Here is a 20140-nt window from a genome sequence, read left to right as displayed (position 1 = left end):
AAAAGTAACTTTGGTTTAGAGGAAACAAAAATTAGTTAGATTTCCTTTCTTTGGTAGCATAAGGTTTAATTATTTTCGATCGTAATTGGATTTTTTTTTCTTTTTGTAGATTTCGTATAAAGTTAGAAATCTTCTCAACATACCAAATTCAAGAAAGTGTTTGTTAATTATGAAAACAATTTTACCTTTCTTTATCAAGTTGTCAATTTTATTGAGATATTTCCGTTGTGGCAAAATAATTGAAGGTAAATATTAAGATTAAAAATATTAAGATTAACATATAAAACTTTGATGTTATAGGTGACATTTTAGTAATTATCCTTGAAATTTAATAAATTAAATATTTTTTGAAAATTTTGAACCAATTTAGTTATTCATTTGTAAATATCTAAATTCTATTTTTAATTAATTTGCATTTGAAAAAGTTAAATAAAAACAAAATTTGATTTAAATGATTAAATTTATACATTTCTAAAAATAAAAAACTAAACTGATTCAAAAAATTTTAAAAAACTAATTTCTAAAAATTCAAGAAAAAAAAACACATTTAATCTAAACTTAATCACTAATATTATTACATAATGTATCAGTATTTTGCAATTTACATAAAATTTAAATAAATTTGATTTAAGTAAAATAGTTAGACGCTGATTTTATAAATTGATGAGTTTTTTATTTATTACTTAGACCATAAAAAAGTAGAAAAAAATTGTTCAAATAAAATTAGGCAACACGACTGGAAATTTTCGAACTAATATCCGCATACGGAATTTTATTTATTTTAAAAGTACCAAAATTTTGGTCAAAGAAAGTCATCTACTTACGAAGTTAAACAAACTTGAGCACAACCCATTCATTTATTTTCTAATTAACTTAACTAGTATATGACTTTAAAAATGCTTCACGTTCTTATAGATTCGACAACCTGTTTTTACTAACAAGTTGCCAAGAACGACGACTAAATTGGAATCATTTTGTTGCTAGCATGGTGAATCCTAAAAATTTTCCAAAAGAGAAAATTGAAACCTAAGAGCAAGAGAAACTCAACAGGAATGAATAGTAAAGTATTAAATGACTAACTGCGGAAGTACTACCACCAAGGAGTAATCAATATTAGATAGTGTTGCTAATGAATATACGAGATAATTTTACACAATCCAACTGTAAAATTATGAGTAAATTGAATAATTTCAAAAAACTTACATTTAAAACAGTGCAAGTATACAATAGAACCTTGAAAATAATTTCTATCTTGTCAATCGAATTAGTGTTAAATTTGAATGCATTAGTTTCTATTAAAGATAACATTTTTGTTGAATTGGAAAAATATTTATATTTAAGTGTTATATTACATTATTTATAATCATTTTCACATGAAATTATATGTATGATATAATTTCTAATGTTTACAAGAAAGTTATTCACAATTTTATATTAAGACATAATTTATTATATCTTAATATTATATTACATTGTCTTTAAAGAATTTTTTAACAGTTTATTTTACATTTATCTTTTCAATATGATATTATCAATTATCTAACTATGTAAAAATATTTATTTTGTTCATCGCATGAATCAATTATCTAATTATGTCAAAAAAAGACATACCTAACATAAGGGTACAGCAAAATTAATTATTTTACCATACGTAAATGATAAAATGAGTAGAAGTTTAACAAGGTGCAACTAGATTCCCTAACTAAATCCTTAAAATTATAGTATAAAACTGAACATCATATAATACATATCTTGCAAAATGACATGTGAAATATGATTAGTGCACATACAAAAAAATAAAAATAACTTTCTAAAGTAATAAATATGATTAATGTCTGTTTTGTAGAGGACACATTTTTACAGTTTTGATTCAACAAAATAATTAATTTCAAGCAGGTTAATTTTAGTGGTTACCTTAACAAAACGAATCTTCAACATCAAATGCCAACAATTGAAGCGTTAATTTGATTGGAACCCCCACCATAATCAAGCTCGACAAAAGTTCCCCCTCCTTCTCCCTTGGCTAGTCTACCCGGATTGACAGCTATGCATTTCGTGTTATTTATGCCTTCACTTTCGCTGCCAAGCACCTGCAGGGTGGAGAGTTTATTTCTAAACTTTCTATCGTAAAATAGTAACCAAAACTACCGGCTTTTTTGTGGTTTGAGGAAACTGAAGCGTCGAAAGAGACTATTTTTTACCTTGACAAAGTACTTGATGTCTGAAGGTAGGATAAGTACGTCCGGAACCAATGAAAGTTGAAGGGCTTCTGGAGCAAGCGAAAAGTCCAACGGGACACTTTCTGCGGGTGGGTAAAGTGGATAGAAGCTGACAAAAATTGAAGGACATTAGTTGTTTCTGATATTTCCTGAACCCAACAACAAGCAAAATAAATCACAAGCTAAAAAAAGTATTACCTTTGTTGGTTGAGAATATGGTTTGCAAGTCTACTCATACGATCAATTGGTTTTCCATCTGCTGCAGTCCGCGATATCTCCTCTCCGCTGATTTGCTTGAGAATATCCACGGTACAGCAACCAACCTTAACCTGAAAGCCAATTTCTGATGAATAATTTCTCACTTGCTCAACCTGTGACTAAACTTTATTGTTTAAGTTTTAAAAGAAAATCAGCAAGTGGGAAGAAAAAACCTACAAGAACTTTGTTGAACATAGATGTAAGAGTAAAATGCACAAGGTTGAAACCAGAAGTCACTGAATCTTAAAGTAAAGGTTTCATTTACACAAAATCCATGACGTATATTACAGAACTTGAGAAAGCAACAAGGGTGAGTCGTAAATGAGACCCCGAAACAATACCTCATTTGCCTCAAAGATTCCAGGATTAGCGAGACTGACTATCTGAATAAAGAAAATTTAGGTAAGCATCATAGCCAAACTGAGCCAATGCTGAATGATATTCTGCTAGTTCAAGGAACAGTTCTGAAGATTAATTGTTAAGTTTTTAAAAATCATTATACCATTTCTTTTTATCTAATGATCATACCTGAGGTTTGAAATCAGTTAAATTGATTTCCAGTGCGGGCTACAAAAACAAATTATTAAATCATATATCGGATCCGGTTAAACAATACACTAAGAAACAAAAATCTTGACATCCTAATTGGTCCAATTAATCAAATACCTGAGGAAACACAAAATCATGGTTAGCATCCCGTATAGATGGAACAAGAAGAACACGTGTTCCAGAACCCACGCGCTCTACATAATCTTCCAACTGGAAATAGCAAGTACCCCGCGGGAGTAAGAAAAATGAAAAAAAGAGAAATTCAAAAAAATATCCTTTCCTCTAAGTTACCTTCCTCACGATTTCAAAATGAAATATTTCATCAAAACTCCTGTCTACGGTTCCTTTCTTAAGATCTGGGTGCTCAGAATCCACAAACGGTCCCAGCTGAAACAAAACCCAGTTGTCAACATCACCAAGTTTTCATGCTTACAGGATCATAATAAAATAATTATGATAGAAATATGCGGATTGCAGCATAGGAGGTGCTTACCAATACAAGCAACTGTGGCGGTCTTCGTTTTGCGTATAGCAGCAGTTCTGTAAGAGGTTCAAACAATAAATTGTCTGTCGTAGTAAAGGGACCAGCCGCAATAATCTGTTAAGCACCACAAGCAAGAGTAAATGATAAAATACTAACAGAAATGCAAGATGTCAAGCATTATACCAAAATTATTTGAGAGAGAAACTGTAATTTCTTTGAAAATCTATATCTCAACTGTCACTTGTAGGAATGTATACAATATTACATGCGCCACATGAATGCCTTATGAGTTATGACCATTCCTTAGAAAAAATTTCATGGTTAAAACTGTAAAAGTAAAAGTTCGAAATGTTCTGACAATTCATCAAAATGAAATCTATAGCACAATATAGTTTCCAGAACGCATAAAGGAGATGCATTATACAAACCATTGATAACTCTCTTTGTTTACTAATCGTATCAGTAGACTGATTCTCCTTATCAATAGCTTGCTTCTTCAGAGGATTCAAATTCTCATCAGCAACAGACATAGGTATAGAATCCACCAATTTAGATGCAATAAAGCAATGCCCACTAGGATTATGTCCTCCAATACCAACTACCTATCAACATAAAATCTTCCATTTATAACTTGAATATATGCTATTTTTACACACTTAAAACCAGTGTTTTAACCCATCATATTTACATTACTTACCTGGCCAGGAAAAATTGAATAATGGTTTAAACGTTGTAAGTCAAGGCGAACGCATTCCCCTCCAGAATGCTCAATACTGCCAAGTTATTAGAAAACAGACCCATATATGATAGATATAATTGAAAAGACAAAAATATAGCAAAAAATATAGTGTAATGTCACCCTTAAACACAGTCAATGCCATACATAATTTAACCTACAATCTCCCAATAATTCCCTAGATAAAATAATGGATCACAAAATTGTAAAGAATTGTATCACAGCATTCCACTTATTGGCAAAAGCTCTAGTCAAGTTGAATAGACTGACTTTGTTATTGTGGATGTTTGTTACATGTTTATAAAAGAAAGCCAACACACCGGCACACAGACATACCAGTCTGATACTCTGATGAGATAACAGATACATGTCTATTGAGGGCACGTGGAGACTATTACCTGCTCTGCAACATGACAGACTTCTCATTTAAACGCCCTTCAGCATCACAACAAATCATGCCAACAGCAAAAATGCTCCTCTGATAAATAATATGAATTCAAATTATTAGACAATCTACATTCATGCAAATATCATTCAACGGAGTCACAGAACAGATTATCAAATCTGATGCCCAAGTTAAAAATAAAACATCGTAACAATGTTGTTATCCAAGAGTTATAATTAAATTTTGGTGCTTCAAAAATGTTAGCGTATGGCCATGACAAAACATAACTTTGCCTTCAAATTTCAGTGTGTTCATGGGACAGAAAGGGAAGTATTATATTTACCTGTGAAGCAGATGTGGGGTCTGTTGGTTCTTCATAGAGACCAGAAGCTACCAATGCCCTTGTATGTTTTCTAATTCGGTTTTCTATTGCATTAAGCTAAATAAAAATAATCAGACTTCAACAAAAAAATATATAAAAGGGTAATGATTTAGTTAGGAGTCATACAATAAATCACATACCCTATCCTCCGTTCTATCATACATGAATTTACAACCCGGTTTGAGTCCTGATCCATGAATGACCAATGAACACCTTTCACGTTGTGGAACTCTTCTGAGAACATCATCTTCATCATTCTCAGTATACTCATGATCAGGTTCCTGCTTCCCATTCTCGACACCAGGGAGAGTGTTGATGCTAAATTTCACTGCAAACCTATCTGTTCGCTTTGAAAAGGGTGTTATTAGTTTTGATTTTGATGCTTTCCCAGAAGATAAAACATTCTCATACATTAAAGATGTTGGCTCAGTTGAAGGAGGAAAGAGATCATGATGGTGATTTATTGGAGTTCCGGGAGTATCGTCCTTTGTATCATCATCGTTATTTAAGAGCCTGCATAAAATGATTTCTTAACTAACATCAAGTAGTTCTTTCTGCCTCGTCAACTATTACGTAACCATACAGGGTACGGAGAAAAACAAACACCAATTGAACCAGTGTACATGGTATTATATCCCAAAATGCATGTGCATTTAGATTAAAGAAAAAAGGGTAGAGAAAAGATCAAACACAATTCTAAGGAAAAAAAGGAAGCTGGTTGACAACAAATTGAAGTTTGAAGATATGCGGTCACGAGACCATTTTCGTCTGCGATTATGATGTGATCTACAGGGTGGCAAATTCAAACACCATTTATGTTATGCTTGAAAATAGGTTGGGAAGATTCAAAGAGAATCAATCATAGACTTTTGACTCGTAAAAAAAATCACATCATGATTATGCCTTAAAAAGTAAGTACGACAAAAGGTAACTAAATGTGGCTTTTATTTTAGTTGAAAATTTGACGCTGAATCTTACCACAAACTTGCTTTTGAGACAATAGTTTCAAACATAAATCACTTATCTTGAAATTCAATAATAATCAAATTAAATTTTAAAAAATCAAGTCACTCAAAATCAAGTGAGCAAGCGCCCTCCCAAATACATATTAATGAAGGTACATAATTATCTTTTTTATTTCTGTGCACTTTTTTTATTCACAGAGCTTGGAATTTCTTGTTTGGCAATCAAATTGCCCTTGATTCAATCGTCAAGACACTTTAGGCAGACCAATAGAAACAATTCAAGCACAAAGCATCAAAAAACCATGAACATAAATACAAGATCGTAGTAGATGCTCACATTTCTACATCTCCTATAGAGTACGTATGCAAGCCACTTTCCTTTTCCTTTTCATTTTCCTTTATACTGTCCTCTTTCTTCTCATTTTGTAGATGCAACAGAAAGCCATCAATTTCAGCACTTTCTACAATTGGTCGATTTAGCTGTCTGTCAAACAAAAAAAACAACTAAATTCAAACTATAAACTAACCAAACCATAACGCCTATCTTCCAGACCGAATCATTAAATCAACACCAATAATTATTAAAACATTGAGAAACTCAAATTGAAAAAGAAAAAAAAATCTGAGTTAGAGCACATGACGTAACACAGTTCTTTGAAGTGTTGTTTTTCTCAAACTACGAAATATCTAACAAACCGAAACACCTATTTCCGAACGAAAACGTTAAACCAACATTTCCTCTCATAAAACGGAAAGAACTAACTCCGATGTTTTATTTTTTTTAAATTTGAACTTTCCTACTTTTCATAAGAGGAACAGAAGTGTTTCGTGCAATACACCTTTTCTTTAAAACGTTTATTTCATATCAAACAAACGACGCATTGTAGTTTCCGTAGACTCGTTAGCAACGTAACGCGGATAACAGAGTACACCTTCTTGTAGACTAAATAATCCACAAACTACGACGGAATAAATAATACTTACTCAAAATACTAAATGAAAACAGCAGAAGAAGACGCAAACCTATTGAGGTAATGAACTTCCCAGCTTGAGACGAGATCGGAAGGAGTGAGACTGTAATCGGTGCAGAAAGTGACACCTACACATTCTCAAAAGATTAACCGATAAACTATTGCGCATGAATACAAGAAAAACAGAAGAATCGCTTACATTTTCTGAGAATTTCTTGTTCGTCTTCGATATCGAAACCGCTTCTTTTGAATTCGGATTTGATTTCCTCTTCCATTGCTCCCTCTCTCTCTAGGGTTTCTCTCACTTGAGATGCAAACGAAATATGGCGGGAACTTTGCCGGTTTAGTGTATAAATAGCACTGGCTTTTTTTTATTCCGATTATGCCCTTTATAACGCGCGTATTAACACGCGGACGGATTAGCGCGCCGTTGTCACCGTTTATAAAACTAATTTTCAGAATAAAAGTTTTTCATTAAAAATAATAATAAATATTAAACTTTACTTAAGAAAATTAAACATATATCATTTCAACGGACAATTACCATGTCGGAAATAACCATAAGTAAGCATTCTCAAAAACTATGTCGGTCAAAAGAGGAAAAAGGTGTGAAAAAGTTTATTAGGAAAAGAAAAAGAGGGAGGATAGAAAGAAATTTGATTGAACGTTGTATTTAGGTGGCAAGCAGAAATTTTTAAATTATTTTTTTATATAACTTTTTATTCTTAATAGAAATATTTTAGGGGATGGCGGCAAGCAGAGATATTTAAACATTAAAAATTAATTACTTTTTACTAAATTAATCATTAATTTTAAATCACATATTCGTGGAATCAAAACTCACTCTTTCCTTCCAACATTATCTTTAGGAGTGGCGTACATTACAAATTATTAGAAGTGTAACTCAACCATTAATTTAAGTTCTTTCTAGATAAATTTGACCGTTCTAAAAAAAATCTAAGACAGTGGAATGTGAAATAAATATTTCCATAAATTAAAAGTTTAAGTAAGTTTAAACTATCTCATAAATTTTAATAATTATGTTCTCTGTTAAATACTTAAAATTGTTATATTTTTTAACATTGTTTTTTTATTAATTAACTGATGATATCTTATCCCATCATAATGTTTATTGTCTCCACTTATAGTTAATCAAATAACCTTGCGCCTAATGTAAAATAAGGGGTTAAAACTTAATTAAACCTCAATTAAAAATGATTTATGCATATGAAAACGTAAACGTTGTTGCATCTGTATGTTTGTATTTTTTAATATTTTATAGAAATTTGAGTTAAGTTTAATTCTTATACTAAAAGTAAAAATATTAAAATATTTTTCATCGCAAAACTATGTCATTGTAGTTATCGTGCTTCCGCATCCATTGTCATTGTCACTACACTTCAGTTCTCCATTGTTGTTGCAATCATTTTGAGAGGAAACAATAAGAGAGAGTGTAAACCAATGATAATTTGTGGAAAGCTTGTTCAAAAAAATTCGTTCTGAATAATTTATTTCGGAAATCTTGTTCTTAAAATCCTATTCCAGAATACATCTTATAAGTTTTGAAAAGTTAGTTATGAAAAGTTCATCTAAAAGAGTATTTCATATGTTCTGGAAAACTTATTTTGAAATTTCTAGTCTAGAAAGCTCTTTACAAGATGTATTTCATATGTTTTAGAAATTCTATTTCAAAATTTTTCTTCCAAAAACCCTATTTTGGAGATCATGTTCTTAGAATATCATAAAGTTTGTTCCAAAAATCTTATTGAATAGGTAATCTTAAAGTCCCTTTAAGAAGGATAGAAGGTTGTTTTGAAACATGGGACTGTTGTTAGAAATCATAGGAGCGCAAAAAAAAGTTTTTTTCATTCATCTATAACAATATATAAAGAATATACAAAATAAAAATAAATCATTAGTTAACGTTATTTTAATACAATAGAAAATGTAACTTTTATTTCTTCTTGTAAATATTTTATAATTACTTGTTGATTAACCTTTAAATGTATTACACATTCCCTTCCTTCATACTTATTGCATTTACATTGTCACGTGTTTGCTGAAAGATAAAAACATTGTCATGTTGCTTCTTCATGTTTTTTATTTGATTTTCTAGTTATTGTTTGTTAAATGAAATTTTCAAAATGGCTTAAAAATTTTAGATCTTTACCCTTAATATTTTGTCATTATAGAAGAGATTTGTAGTTATTTTAGACAAAATTTAACATTTACATTGAGATAGATTAATATCTCTCTCGTAGTAAACTTGATTACTTTTATTATAGCATGGAATTATATGTACCTAATCGTATGAAAATGTATCCTTAAAATGAATTATTAAGATAAATCAAGATTGTAAAAAGTTCAATTTAGACCCTTTGAAATAAAATGAAAAGTAGTGAAAGGCTAAAAAATAACCAAGGAATTAAATAATAAATAAATAAAAGATATTAAAAGGAAGCATTTGTTGTTTTAAAAAAAAATTGATAAAATTGACTTGACCAGTACAATAACAATCGGTCTCATAAATATCTTTGATATTTTCTTTTAGTTGTACATTTTTGTTATTTTTTTGTTATGATTTTTTGTTTCTTCTATTTTCTCTTTATATTTAAGAATATTTCATCCTTATAAAATTATTTGATTTTCTAGGGATGAACAAAATTAATCTAATTATAATTATTTATATTATATTAAAGTAACAAAAAAAATTATTTTTAATAAAAATGAAATATTAAAGTAATAAAAATAAAACAGTATTGTTTTACTGTTTATTTTTTAAAAATTGAACTTCTATCGATTAACTCCTAACTAATTGAATTATGTATTTAATTTTTTTATTTTTCTTAAATGGCCTCTTATCCTAAACATCGTGCACACTTCATTTTTTAATTCAATCACCACCATTGAGATAATGATCCTGAGCTTCTCATCTTGGTCACTACTATATAAGGCCATGTCGCCTTGCTCTCGTCGTCCCACCTCACCACATTCACTGTAATTTTAACCCCTCGCACCCCACCCAACTGGTATGTCTTTTTTTGAACCTTAACCCTAACTAACATTTTATCCTTCTGTTATATGTCTTTTGCATTCTTTTGAAACTCTATGTTCTCCACTTTGACAAAATAGTTATTTGTGTGAAAGGTGAATACAAACCAATTTAAACTTGTCATTTTAATGTTTTTTTATTGAAAGTATACAATTTGTTTATGTTATCGTCTATACACTTGTTATATTTAATTTGGAGTAAAACATTATGTTTCAATTGTTTAAGAGGGACCCCACGATTTTGGTGTTGGTGCTGAAAAAACTTTTGGGTGTGACATTACGCACATTACAAAGCGACTATCCCTTTGCTCTATATTAATTAATTATGAAAGTGTAAAATTTTCCTTTAAATTTTCTCCTTTTTTCTTGAAGGTGTTTTAAAATTCAGCACAACTAAAGAGTATTTCAGTTCGATTTGGTTCATTTCAGTTTGGTTTAGTTTAGTTTGGTTCGATCTGGTTCGATATAGTGTGGTTTAGTTCGGTATTGCTCGGTTCGGTTTGGTTTAGTTCAATTCGATTTGGTTCAGTGCGGTTTGGTTCACTTTAGTGTGGTTTGGTTCGGTTCAATGCGGTTTGGTTCACTTTAGTGCGGTTCGGTTCGATTCAATGAAATTCGGTTAGGCTCGATCCGATTCAGTGCGGTTCGGTTCGGTTTGGTCTGGTTCGGTTCATATCAATTCGATTCGGTTTGGCTCAGTTCAATAAAGAATATATAATAAATTTTTAAAATAGTTGTTAAATGTAAAATAAGAAAAGTAAAATATGTACATAAGAGAAGTTTTTAAAATAATTATTGAAGACAAAAGAGGTTTTGGGTGTGACATTTTTTACACATATTACAAAGCGTAGTTCAGTTTAAATTTCCTTTGTTCTATATTAATTAATTATGAAAGTGTAAAATTTTCCTTTAAATTTCCTTCTATTTTTTTGAAGGTGTTTTAAAATTCAGTACAACTAAAGAGTAGTTCAGTTCGTTTTGATTAGGTTTAGTTTAGTTCGGTTCGGGTTTGGTTCGGTTCGATCTACTTCGATTCTGTTCGGTTCGATTTACTGCGGTTCGGTTCGGTTTAGTTTAGTTTAGTGCGATTCGGTGTGGTTCAATGCTATTCAGTTAGGTTTGATTCGATTTAGTTCGGTTTAGTGCAGTTCAGTTCGGTCTGGTCCGGTTCGGTTCAATTTGATTCGGTTTGGTTCAGTTCAATAAAGAATATATAATGAATTTTTAAAATAGTTGTTAAATATAAAATTTGAAAAATAAAATATGTACATAAGAGAAGTTTTTAAAACAATTACTGAAGATAACAGAGGGGTTTTGGGTGTGACATTTTTTACCCATATTACAAAGCGACTCTCCCTTTGTTCTATATTAATTAATTATGAAAGTGTAAAATTTTCTTTTAAATTTTCTCTTCTTTTTTTCAAGGTGTTTTAAAATTTAGCATAACTAAAGAGTAGTTCAGTTCGGTTCGGTTCGGTTCGATTCAGTTATGTGCGGTTCGATTTAGTGTAGTTCGGTTCAACTCGGTATGGTCCTGTTCGGTTCGGTTTAGTGCGGTTCGGTTCGGTTCAGTTCAATGCGGTTCAGTCTGGTCCGGTTCGATTTAGTTCAATTCGATTCGGTTCGGTTTAGTTCAATAAAAAATATATAATAATTTTTAAAATAGTTGTTAAATGTAAAATTAGAAAAATAAAATATGTACATGAGAGAAATTTTTAAAACAACTGTTAAAGACAAAAAAGTTTTTAGACTAACGATTAAAAGTAACTATTTATAAAATAATAATTAAGGATAAAATTAAAATAATGAAATATGGACAAAAAAAGATATCCTCTTTATATAATCTTTATATATTATTATAGATAAGATGGTTATGTATTATTTCATGTACAGTGCACGAGTGTAATTCTTGTGGTTTAGTTTCATCCACATCAACTTTGAAATCAAACGAGGGAGTAAGTGATTGCATCAATAGTTACAAGAAAAACTTGTAGTATTTGGCTGACATGATAATATTTCTCATGGCAGCAACAGGAGATAGTATCATCAACAATACCTCAAGAAGAATGCAGATCTGAAACGAAAAAATAAGTACTCAATTCACGAGCAATTTGAGAATGAGAGAAAGATTGTGGGTTCGATCTCTTCTGCTAATAATTGAGAAAAATAAAATTGGTTTCGTGAAGTTTAGAAGGAAGGGTGAAAGAGAGTGGATTTAACTCACTCAACTAACAAAATTAATAACTAAGGATTTGTCGATAAAAAAAAAACCAGGAATTTGGAAAAAAGATCAGAAGCATACCAAAGTGATACTTGTTAACATACCCAGTTGATTGTCCAAGACAAGCCATATCTCTTTGGTCTAATAAACTGTAATGACCAATGTCTACATCGTCAATAAAATCATAGGTGAAGGTAGCAAAACTATGAAAAATGTCTAAGTTAACTAATTTAATCGATTGAGAGTGTGCAAATTAAGAGACTAAGACACTACTTTTAACCTAAAAATTTAAAATAATAAATTTTTAAGTCTTTTAATTTATATATTATTTATCTTAGTCATTCACTTCCAACTTACAAGGAATTCTTAACATAGTTTACTTAGAATTTGTACTTTTTCATTATCAGAATATTAGCACTTTGACAGTTTATGCTATGAAACTATAGGGATATATTCAGTTTTACACTTTTATTTTATTGTCTGTCGTGTAATCTGAACATGTTAGACATTGAAAAGAGTACAATCGTAGATTACAAAAAATTGCTGTAAGAAGATACAGAACAGATAACATGTGTCTCACAAAAAGCAAACAAGCATCAACTGGTATTGCTGCTGGAATTTGGATGTGGTGGTTATTTTTGAACTGTACGCCAAACTCTGCAGATATCATCACCACCTGTGTGCATATTTTTGCGCTAATCTTCACAAACTCGTCATTACAAGATCAATAGTAATATTTTATTTTCATCTTCTGAGAAAAATTAACGATCATAATCCTCAGGCAACCATGGAACTCAAACGCTTGTAACTCCCGTTTGACTTTGCACAGCTATTGGAATTTTCAACAGCGAGGCCTTGTGGCCCAAAGGAAAAATATCCATTCATCAGTTTTTATTGAGGGAACAATGTTTGTAGTCCAACAGAAGGGCTGTGTCCTCCGATGGTGGATTAGAACAAGAGGGTCCCTTTATATCAGTACCCTTTTGTTTCTTGATGGAAGAAAGAGAAGCCACAGATAATTCTTGGAAAGGACTTGGAGTTGTATGAGAAAAATGTGGCTTTACTTGAATCACACCTTGCATCAGACCAGCACTGAATTTCACTTTGGAGGATGAACTTGGAAGAGAAGTTGTTCTTTTGTTGTTTGGAAGGGAGCATGGTTGTTGTGAGTATCTTTGCCGCAATGGAATTGCAAAATCTTCCAAGTTTCTACTTGAACTAAAAGGATCAAGAGAATCGTCATCTTCTAATTCTGATGCAGTTGTTTTTGTCTCCTTTCTTTTAGGCCACCTGAGACGAAACTTTGAAGAACGCCTCACAGCACGATTCGCAGAATTATCATACTTCTTGGTGTGTGGGGAATTTTCGGAGTCAGAATTGCTTGGTTCGTTTGAGCAGGAATATGATTCCACACTTGCTTGATCATAATTGCAATCTGATGAATTCTCAATGCCAGTGTACAAGAAAATCTCAGCATCTGGTATTCTAAACGAAGTGCCAGGACTCCCTCCAATGACATGAGCTTTGTGATGAATGCAAAGTGCATTTCCTGCTATAGGATTTTTACCATTAGAGACCCCTCCAGAGGAAACTATCATCTTGATTAAGATATCAGAAGATGCTGATTTTGGTCTTTGTTTCAGAAGATCCAAAGGGGTCATTCCATCAGCATCACAAATGTTAAGATCAATTGATGGCACAGACATCAACAGTTCCACTAGCTCGCACTGAACGTTATCAATCACTGCTACATGAAGAACCGTTCTTCCATCATTGTTCTTGACATTGATGATGTTCTGTAAATTCACGATCTTTCCACAAACCAATTGCTTCATGAGCTCAGCATGTTTGTCCAATCTTCGGAAACCGGGACTTCTGAAACCAGCCACTGCCATATGAAGAAAAGTATCTCCATAGTGGTTGGTTACCAATGCTAATGAAGGGGATGCACGAATCAGAATCTCCACCACGGGTAAGTGACCCCCGTAAGATGCTACATGTAACGCTGTGTTTCCTTGATCATCTGTTAAGTTTACAACATCGAATGTTGCAAGTAGATTTCTCACCACCTGCATCATTAAAATTATCGAAACAAGAGTCACTGAAAAATGCAGCACATACTCCAAGTTCTAACCATCTATGACGATACCAATTTTCCGAAACATTTATCTTACAAATTACCAAAATAAACCTCTAACTCTCCTCCTTGACAAAAACATCTATAAATCTGCATCAAATTTTGTCGAAGGGAATGAGAATCTGCATCAAATTCCTCACCTGAACCTGTCCTCTGGCAGCTGCAGTATGCAAAACGGTGCACCCTTGAGCATCTCTAAACCCCAAAACGCCACAATCCTCTTTCACAAGCTGTTTCAGCATCTCCCAGTTCCCTCCTCTCGCAGCAGCATGAACCGCTCTATTCATCATATCCTTCTCGAAAACCTCTTCCATCTGCGCCGGCGGCGAGAGAGCAGAACGAAGCACAACCTCAAACACCTCACAGTCATTGCTCCTCGCAGCAGCATACAGTATATCAGTGACTCCATACTCTCCTTCTCCCAACACAAGCGCAGGGTTCCTCCCCAACAGTTCCCGGACGAAATCCACGTCACCGGCCGAGGCGGCGGTGTAGAGGAGCCACCCGCCGTAGCCGGCGCGAATGAGGGAGTTGATTCCTCTTCCCGTCTCGCATTCCAGCATGAGGTTCCTCGCAACCTGCGAGCGACATTTCGCGACGTCCTCGAAGTGTTCCTCGTCGTCCCACACTGTTTCGAGGCGCCGAATTCTGCGGAGGGAAGTGAGCTTAATGAGGAGGTTGGCGTCGAGGTGGAGAAGCTCCACCACCAGATCGTAGTGGCCGTTCGCGGCGGCGCAATCGATCGGAGAAGCGTACCACCACTGCTCTCCGGTGCTCTCCCAACGCAGAGGCAAGTGTGAAGGAGACATTGCACATTTGCAATCTCACCCTCCTCCAAAGAAATGAACTTGTGTCTGCAAAACACCAGTATCAATAATCAAAGTAGATACTTCAAAGTGTAACAATGCAACAAACTTGTGTTGGGAAGTGGTAGTTTTCTCAGTTCTGATTCAATGTTTTTCCATGTTTTTTCCTTATTTCAGTTTCTGAAGGTAGATAGTGGTGTGTGTGATTGTGTGAAAAATTGTTGGTGTGAGATTGATAGTGTGAAGAAGTGTGGGAAAGGGTCGGTGGGGATGGCCTAATTAATTGCGAACATGAACCTAACTACCGTTCTCTGCGGATTTTGAGGGCAAAATGTTAAAAGAAACAGTGAAAACACACGTCACACACACAGTACCATAAACTATGATAAACTATGATATTTGATGAACATGAGTTTGTGTGAGTGAGTGAGACAGAGTTTGTGTCAATGGTGCAGAAGAAAAGTTGAAAAGAGAGCATAGAAAGATTAAGATTCTCTGATCCGTGAACATATGGCCAAAGGGCATTTATTTAATCATGAATATCTGACCCAGTAACCAACTTGTAACCTTAAATAATTCTTCAGTCTGTGTCTAATGTCTTCCCAAAATTAAAATCTTGCTTGCAAACTCTGTTTCAGCCTGAATTAAGAAATTAAAAATACTACAGTTTGAGAATTTTTACATGATATTAAGACCACCTTGTAACAGTCTTGAAGGTGCCTATTTGTTCTGTCATTTTTAATCATGAAAATTTGAGGTTGCTGTGAAAAGTTGTTTCCATTCACTTTAGGGAAATTTCAAGGATTGTGTGTCAATTGAAACAGTGGATGTGGTACAGTATTTAATTTTGTGCAGAGAAATGAAGACTGAGGGCACACACTATTTTGGCAAATCAAATTTTCCATTCACGATCTTTGTCTTTGTCTGCATTATTTGTGCAGCAAAGAATAAAGATTATTGCAGGGATGAAAGCATAAAGATTTAAACTTCATAGAGCTGTTCTTCAGTCATTTAAGATTGGGACAAACCTACGTAGGTTCATGTCCTCTTTTGTTTTAGACAGGTAAATGTGAAAACTGAAAAGAGAGAACAGAGAAAGAGGCTTACACATCATTGTTTGACTTTTGCTGGTTCAGAAAAGTGATAACTTCCATAAATTCTTGTTCTTTTTTTCTTTCTTGGGATACTTGGAACTTTTCAAAGTTTCAACAAAAGAAAATTTTACTCTTTGGAATGTCAAAAAGACTCTGGGCTTCTGAAAATTTTCATATCTTTCTGTAATAGATATAAAAGAAGTATGAGTAACTTTTCTTATTTTATATATAAGTTTAATAAAATTTAAACAATTAATTTCACTATTCTCACAAAAAGATTAAATTTATATATAAAATACAGTACTAAACAATCATGTATATAAAAATATAGATAATTACTTTAAAATTTTAGAAAAAAAAAATTAAAAACGTGAAATAATAATTTAATTTAAATTAATGATAATTTGAAGAATAAAAATATAATTAATTTATTTTAAAATAACAATTACTTAAAGAATAAAATTGGAAAAAAAATTGTGAATACGTAAATGTATAGTTTATAAAACAATTATATTTAGTTTATGTTAAAACAGGTTAATTCTATATTGTGTTTTGAACATAAAATCAGGTTAACCATTTGTTAGGATTGTCAATGTTCTACATTCAAGGATTATAAATGAATTGGTGAAAATTGGACGTTCTAACCGATAGTTAGTGAGAATTAAATGCAAGAAAAACTAGTCTCGCACACATGGTTGCAATGACTAATGTTAACTGAGAAAGGAAGAGGAAATTAATTACCTATGTATTGCATCAAATACCAGTACAACTATATACATCGCATTTACATATATTACATACACGTGAACACAAAACCTTTATTATTTATTTATTTTTCGTAAAATACGAATCAGCATATTGTATAGATCCAAGGTCTTACATCACACATGTTCACCCTTCCAACACTTGTCCTTTGCAGTTTCAAGAATATAAAAAAGCTGTATTGGATAAAAACTGATACCAAACCTCCAATTTAATTGGGAGGGTTTCAATTTTATAAACTATTTTTTGTGTATTTTCATTTGAGTATGTTATACAGGCTACATATATTCATATTTTATTTGTCCTAATTTATTTTCGTACAATATTTTTAAATAATTAATAAAAAATTAGCTTAAATTTATGTTTTTTAGTCAAATTACTTGGCCATTAGACAATAGATCTTCAGAATAAGTTTTGAAAAAATTGCAGTTGCTGTCTAAAAAAGTAACTCACCTTTTTTTTTTCTCTTTTGGGTATAAACAGTAAAATGTGGGAAATGTTTGAATCTCAAGATAGTTTACATGTATTTGAGGAATTTTTTGGAATCCAATATTTATTATATAACCAAAACAAAGTTTCACAGATAAACAATCTATAATAACGTAGAGAGGATTTTTTTTTTTTTTATCCACGTCTCAAAATTTTAATTTTATCATTTAAAATATAATTATTTATTAAATTTTTGAAAATTGATCGTTATTTTTACAAATTTTGTATAAAATCGTCTATGTCTCCTTCTTTTCTTTTTTCTTATTTATCGACGGTTATTCTCTTATCTTTTTTGATATATTCTATTTTATTTTTAATAAATATAATTTTATTTTATATATTAACTTAATAACATTATAATATCATCACCTACAAATATAATATCATGTATATATAAAAAATGTATATACAGAGGTACTATCGCGCTTGTGTTTACGCTAATAGTTTTCTAAGAGGATTAAAAAGTGATTTATTTAACAATAACACTAAGGTACACACGTGCATTATTGGTGTATACGTATTTTTAAATATACGTTGTATTATCTTAGTAGGTAATGATAATATAATATTATTAAGTTAATATATAAAATATATAAAATAAAATTATATTTATTAAAAATAAAGTAAAATATATCAAAAAGATGAGAGAATAATTATTGATAAATAGAAAAAATAGAAAAACAAATATACATGATTTTATAAAAAAACAATTATAAAAATAACGGTTAATTTTCAAAAATTTAATAAATAATTATATTTTAAAAATAAAATTTATATTTTGAAATGTAGACACAAAAATTATTTTTATATATTATTATAAATATTTAGGTAAAACATAAAATAAAAATGAAAAAGTAAATAAATTTATGGCACATTAAATAGTTATGAATAATCCTATTTGGACAGCATGGACACCTTCATTCATCTCTTTTCACGTGGAATGTGACTCTGGCGAAGGAATCGATGAACACTGTGGGGCTTCACCCATCTTACAGGTCTCTGTTTATGCATCTCTTATGATAAATCTGCATCATGAAATCACTGTACCTGTTCTTTTATATATATATTGTGAAAATTTATTTCCAAACATGTCTATCTGGCTAGCTTTATCTTTAGTCAAATGAGACGAGGAACATGCATGTGCCACCGACAAATATGATAATATAAATACACCAACAACTCTCAGAAACAAATTACATAAGACAAAAAAATCTGGCTTGGTAATACAAAAAGATTGAACTAAATTAACATAATTTGCTTCATACATTTCTGACTCTATTCGCTTAAATATATCGATGATAATTTCTTTTGATTCAAACCTACCCAACTTTTTAATCGGACAAAAGAAACTATTTTTTTTGTATTTTAGTTTTACGATCTTACTTTTAGTAAATAAACGAATTGAATTTTATTACTTGTTATTCTTTTGGCTGAGCCAAGCCACTATAGTTTAAAATTTTGCAATTTACATTCATGCAAATAAAAAAGTATTTTCTTCACAAATATTAATTAAGGCGACTAAGTTATCTTGCCCAAATTAATACAATTAATATAAATTAAATCTCATGGTGATAACTGAAACAGGTAAGCAACAAGGGGCAGAAGGTGTGAAACAAACTTCTACCGACCGAATGATTGCTAAGAACATTTGGATGTGATCAATAAAATTATTTATAAATAAAAAAAAATTCTAATATAAATAAATTACTTATATATAAAGAGGTATTTATAATATAAGAAAGAAAAGGCAGGTGTGTGAATAGTTCTTCTTAATTTTAATTACCTTTATGTGGAATTTATATTAATATAATAACATTATTTCTAAGTATTTTTAAATAACTTCCAAAATCACACCAAACAAACAAATAAAGTTAATAAAGTCGTTTTCTAAAAATACAAATATCACTTATAAAAAAAACTACAGCATTGTGGTTTTAGATTTTTTCCTTTTTTTCTTTTGTTTAGTGTTTTATGCGTATAAATCAAGTACTCTTCTCTGTTTTTATTTCATCTTATACTTCGACAAAACATTTTGATTAGTTTAACATTACATTACCATCTTTCTCTATATATATTATTAATTCTCATTAGTCATTTAACAACCATTTAAGAAAACAAACAAAAACGTTTTATCGTTTTCAGATCGTGTGACTTTTTGTAACATGGTTTAGTTTGCTCTACAATGATACTTTTTTTAGAAGAATTCTCGACAAGAAATAAAATAAAACTATATCTTTTTAAATGAATAGATAAAAATGTTTGTTAGGCATGCATTTTAAATTTCACCAAGAATGATTAAGTAGGAAATATGAAGTTAGGGAAAAATTCCAATCACAACAAAAATGTTCATTCGACCATTGCTTTTACGTTTTCATCTGTGTCCATAATATTAGGTGTGAATTTTCTTTTTCATTTGAATATACAAAACCAAGCATTATAGCTTTCATGATGTTTGGGCTTGGGCCCTTACCAATGATCCAAAAAAGGGCTAAATTAAAAATTATAACAAATCACCTAAAAATTAATAAATCAGTAATCGGCATTTAACTATTACTTGGTTTTCCACAAAAATAACGAAAATGTGTATGCCTAAGGTTAACAATAGAAAATGTAACGAAAACAAAAGAGACA

General features: G+C 31.2%; 2 protein-coding genes across 3 annotated transcripts; both read right to left on the bottom strand.

Annotated features, from left to right (window-relative positions):
- Positions 1-1692: 1692 nt before the first annotated feature.
- LOC114176705 (DNA polymerase alpha subunit B) lies at positions 1693-7273 on the bottom strand. The gene is made up of 16 exons (XM_028061833.1): positions 7149-7273; positions 7002-7077; positions 6316-6462; positions 5154-5526; positions 4975-5070; positions 4645-4724; positions 4208-4283; positions 3939-4112; positions 3520-3624; positions 3318-3413; positions 3144-3236; positions 3006-3044; positions 2819-2860; positions 2418-2548; positions 2202-2328; positions 1693-2090 (listed from the first exon to the last, which is right to left on the bottom strand). The coding sequence occupies exons 1-16, from the start codon at positions 7222-7224 to the stop codon at positions 1938-1940; spliced, it is 1884 nt and encodes a 627-aa protein (XP_027917634.1). The 5' UTR covers positions 7225-7273; the 3' UTR covers positions 1693-1937.
- A 5478-nt stretch (positions 7274-12751) lies between these two features.
- Positions 12752-15658, bottom strand: LOC114165357 (ankyrin-1-like). 2 transcript variants are annotated; one of them, XM_028050007.1, is made up of 3 exons: positions 15539-15658; positions 14499-15212; positions 12752-14290 (listed from the first exon to the last, which is right to left on the bottom strand). In XM_028050007.1, exons 2-3 carry the CDS (start codon positions 15165-15167, stop codon positions 13106-13108), a joined length of 1854 nt encoding a protein of 617 aa, XP_027905808.1. In that variant the 5' UTR covers positions 15168-15212; positions 15539-15658; the 3' UTR covers positions 12752-13105. The 2 variants fall into 2 exon arrangements, with proteins under 2 accessions (XP_027905808.1, XP_027905804.1); XM_028050003.1 differs by lacking the exon at positions 15539-15658 and having other exon boundaries at positions 14499-15529.
- Positions 15659-20140: the final 4482 nt, after the last annotated feature.

This window comes from Vigna unguiculata, chromosome 1, assembly GCF_004118075.2.
Source record: "Vigna unguiculata cultivar IT97K-499-35 chromosome 1, ASM411807v1, whole genome shotgun sequence".
Lineage (NCBI taxonomy): Eukaryota > Viridiplantae > Streptophyta > Magnoliopsida > Fabales > Fabaceae > Vigna > Vigna unguiculata.
This window is presented reverse-complemented; position numbering and strand designations above follow the sequence as displayed.

What these genes read in the sequence shown, in the direction of transcription:
- LOC114165357 (XM_028050007.1), bottom strand. Translation starts at nt 15,167, where the DNA reads ATGTCTCCTTCACACTTGCCTCTGCGTTGGGAGAGCACCGGAGAGCAG. An exon ending in CTGCCAGAGGACAGGTTCAG is followed by an intron (nt 14,291 to 14,498) that starts GTGAGGAATTTG and finishes TTAATGATGCAG; the next exon opens with GTGGTGAGAAATCTACTTGC.
- LOC114176705 (XM_028061833.1), bottom strand. Translation starts at nt 7,224, where the DNA reads ATGGAAGAGGAAATCAAATCCGAATTCAAAAGAAGCGGTTTCGATATC. An exon ending in ACCCCACATCTGCTTCACAG is followed by an intron (nt 4,725 to 4,974) that starts GTAAATATAATA and finishes ATTATTTATCAG; the next exon opens with AGGAGCATTTTTGCTGTTGG. An exon ending in GAATCTTTGAGGCAAATGAG is followed by an intron (nt 2,549 to 2,818) that starts GTATTGTTTCGG and finishes ATTGGCTTTCAG; the next exon opens with GTTAAGGTTGGTTGCTGTAC.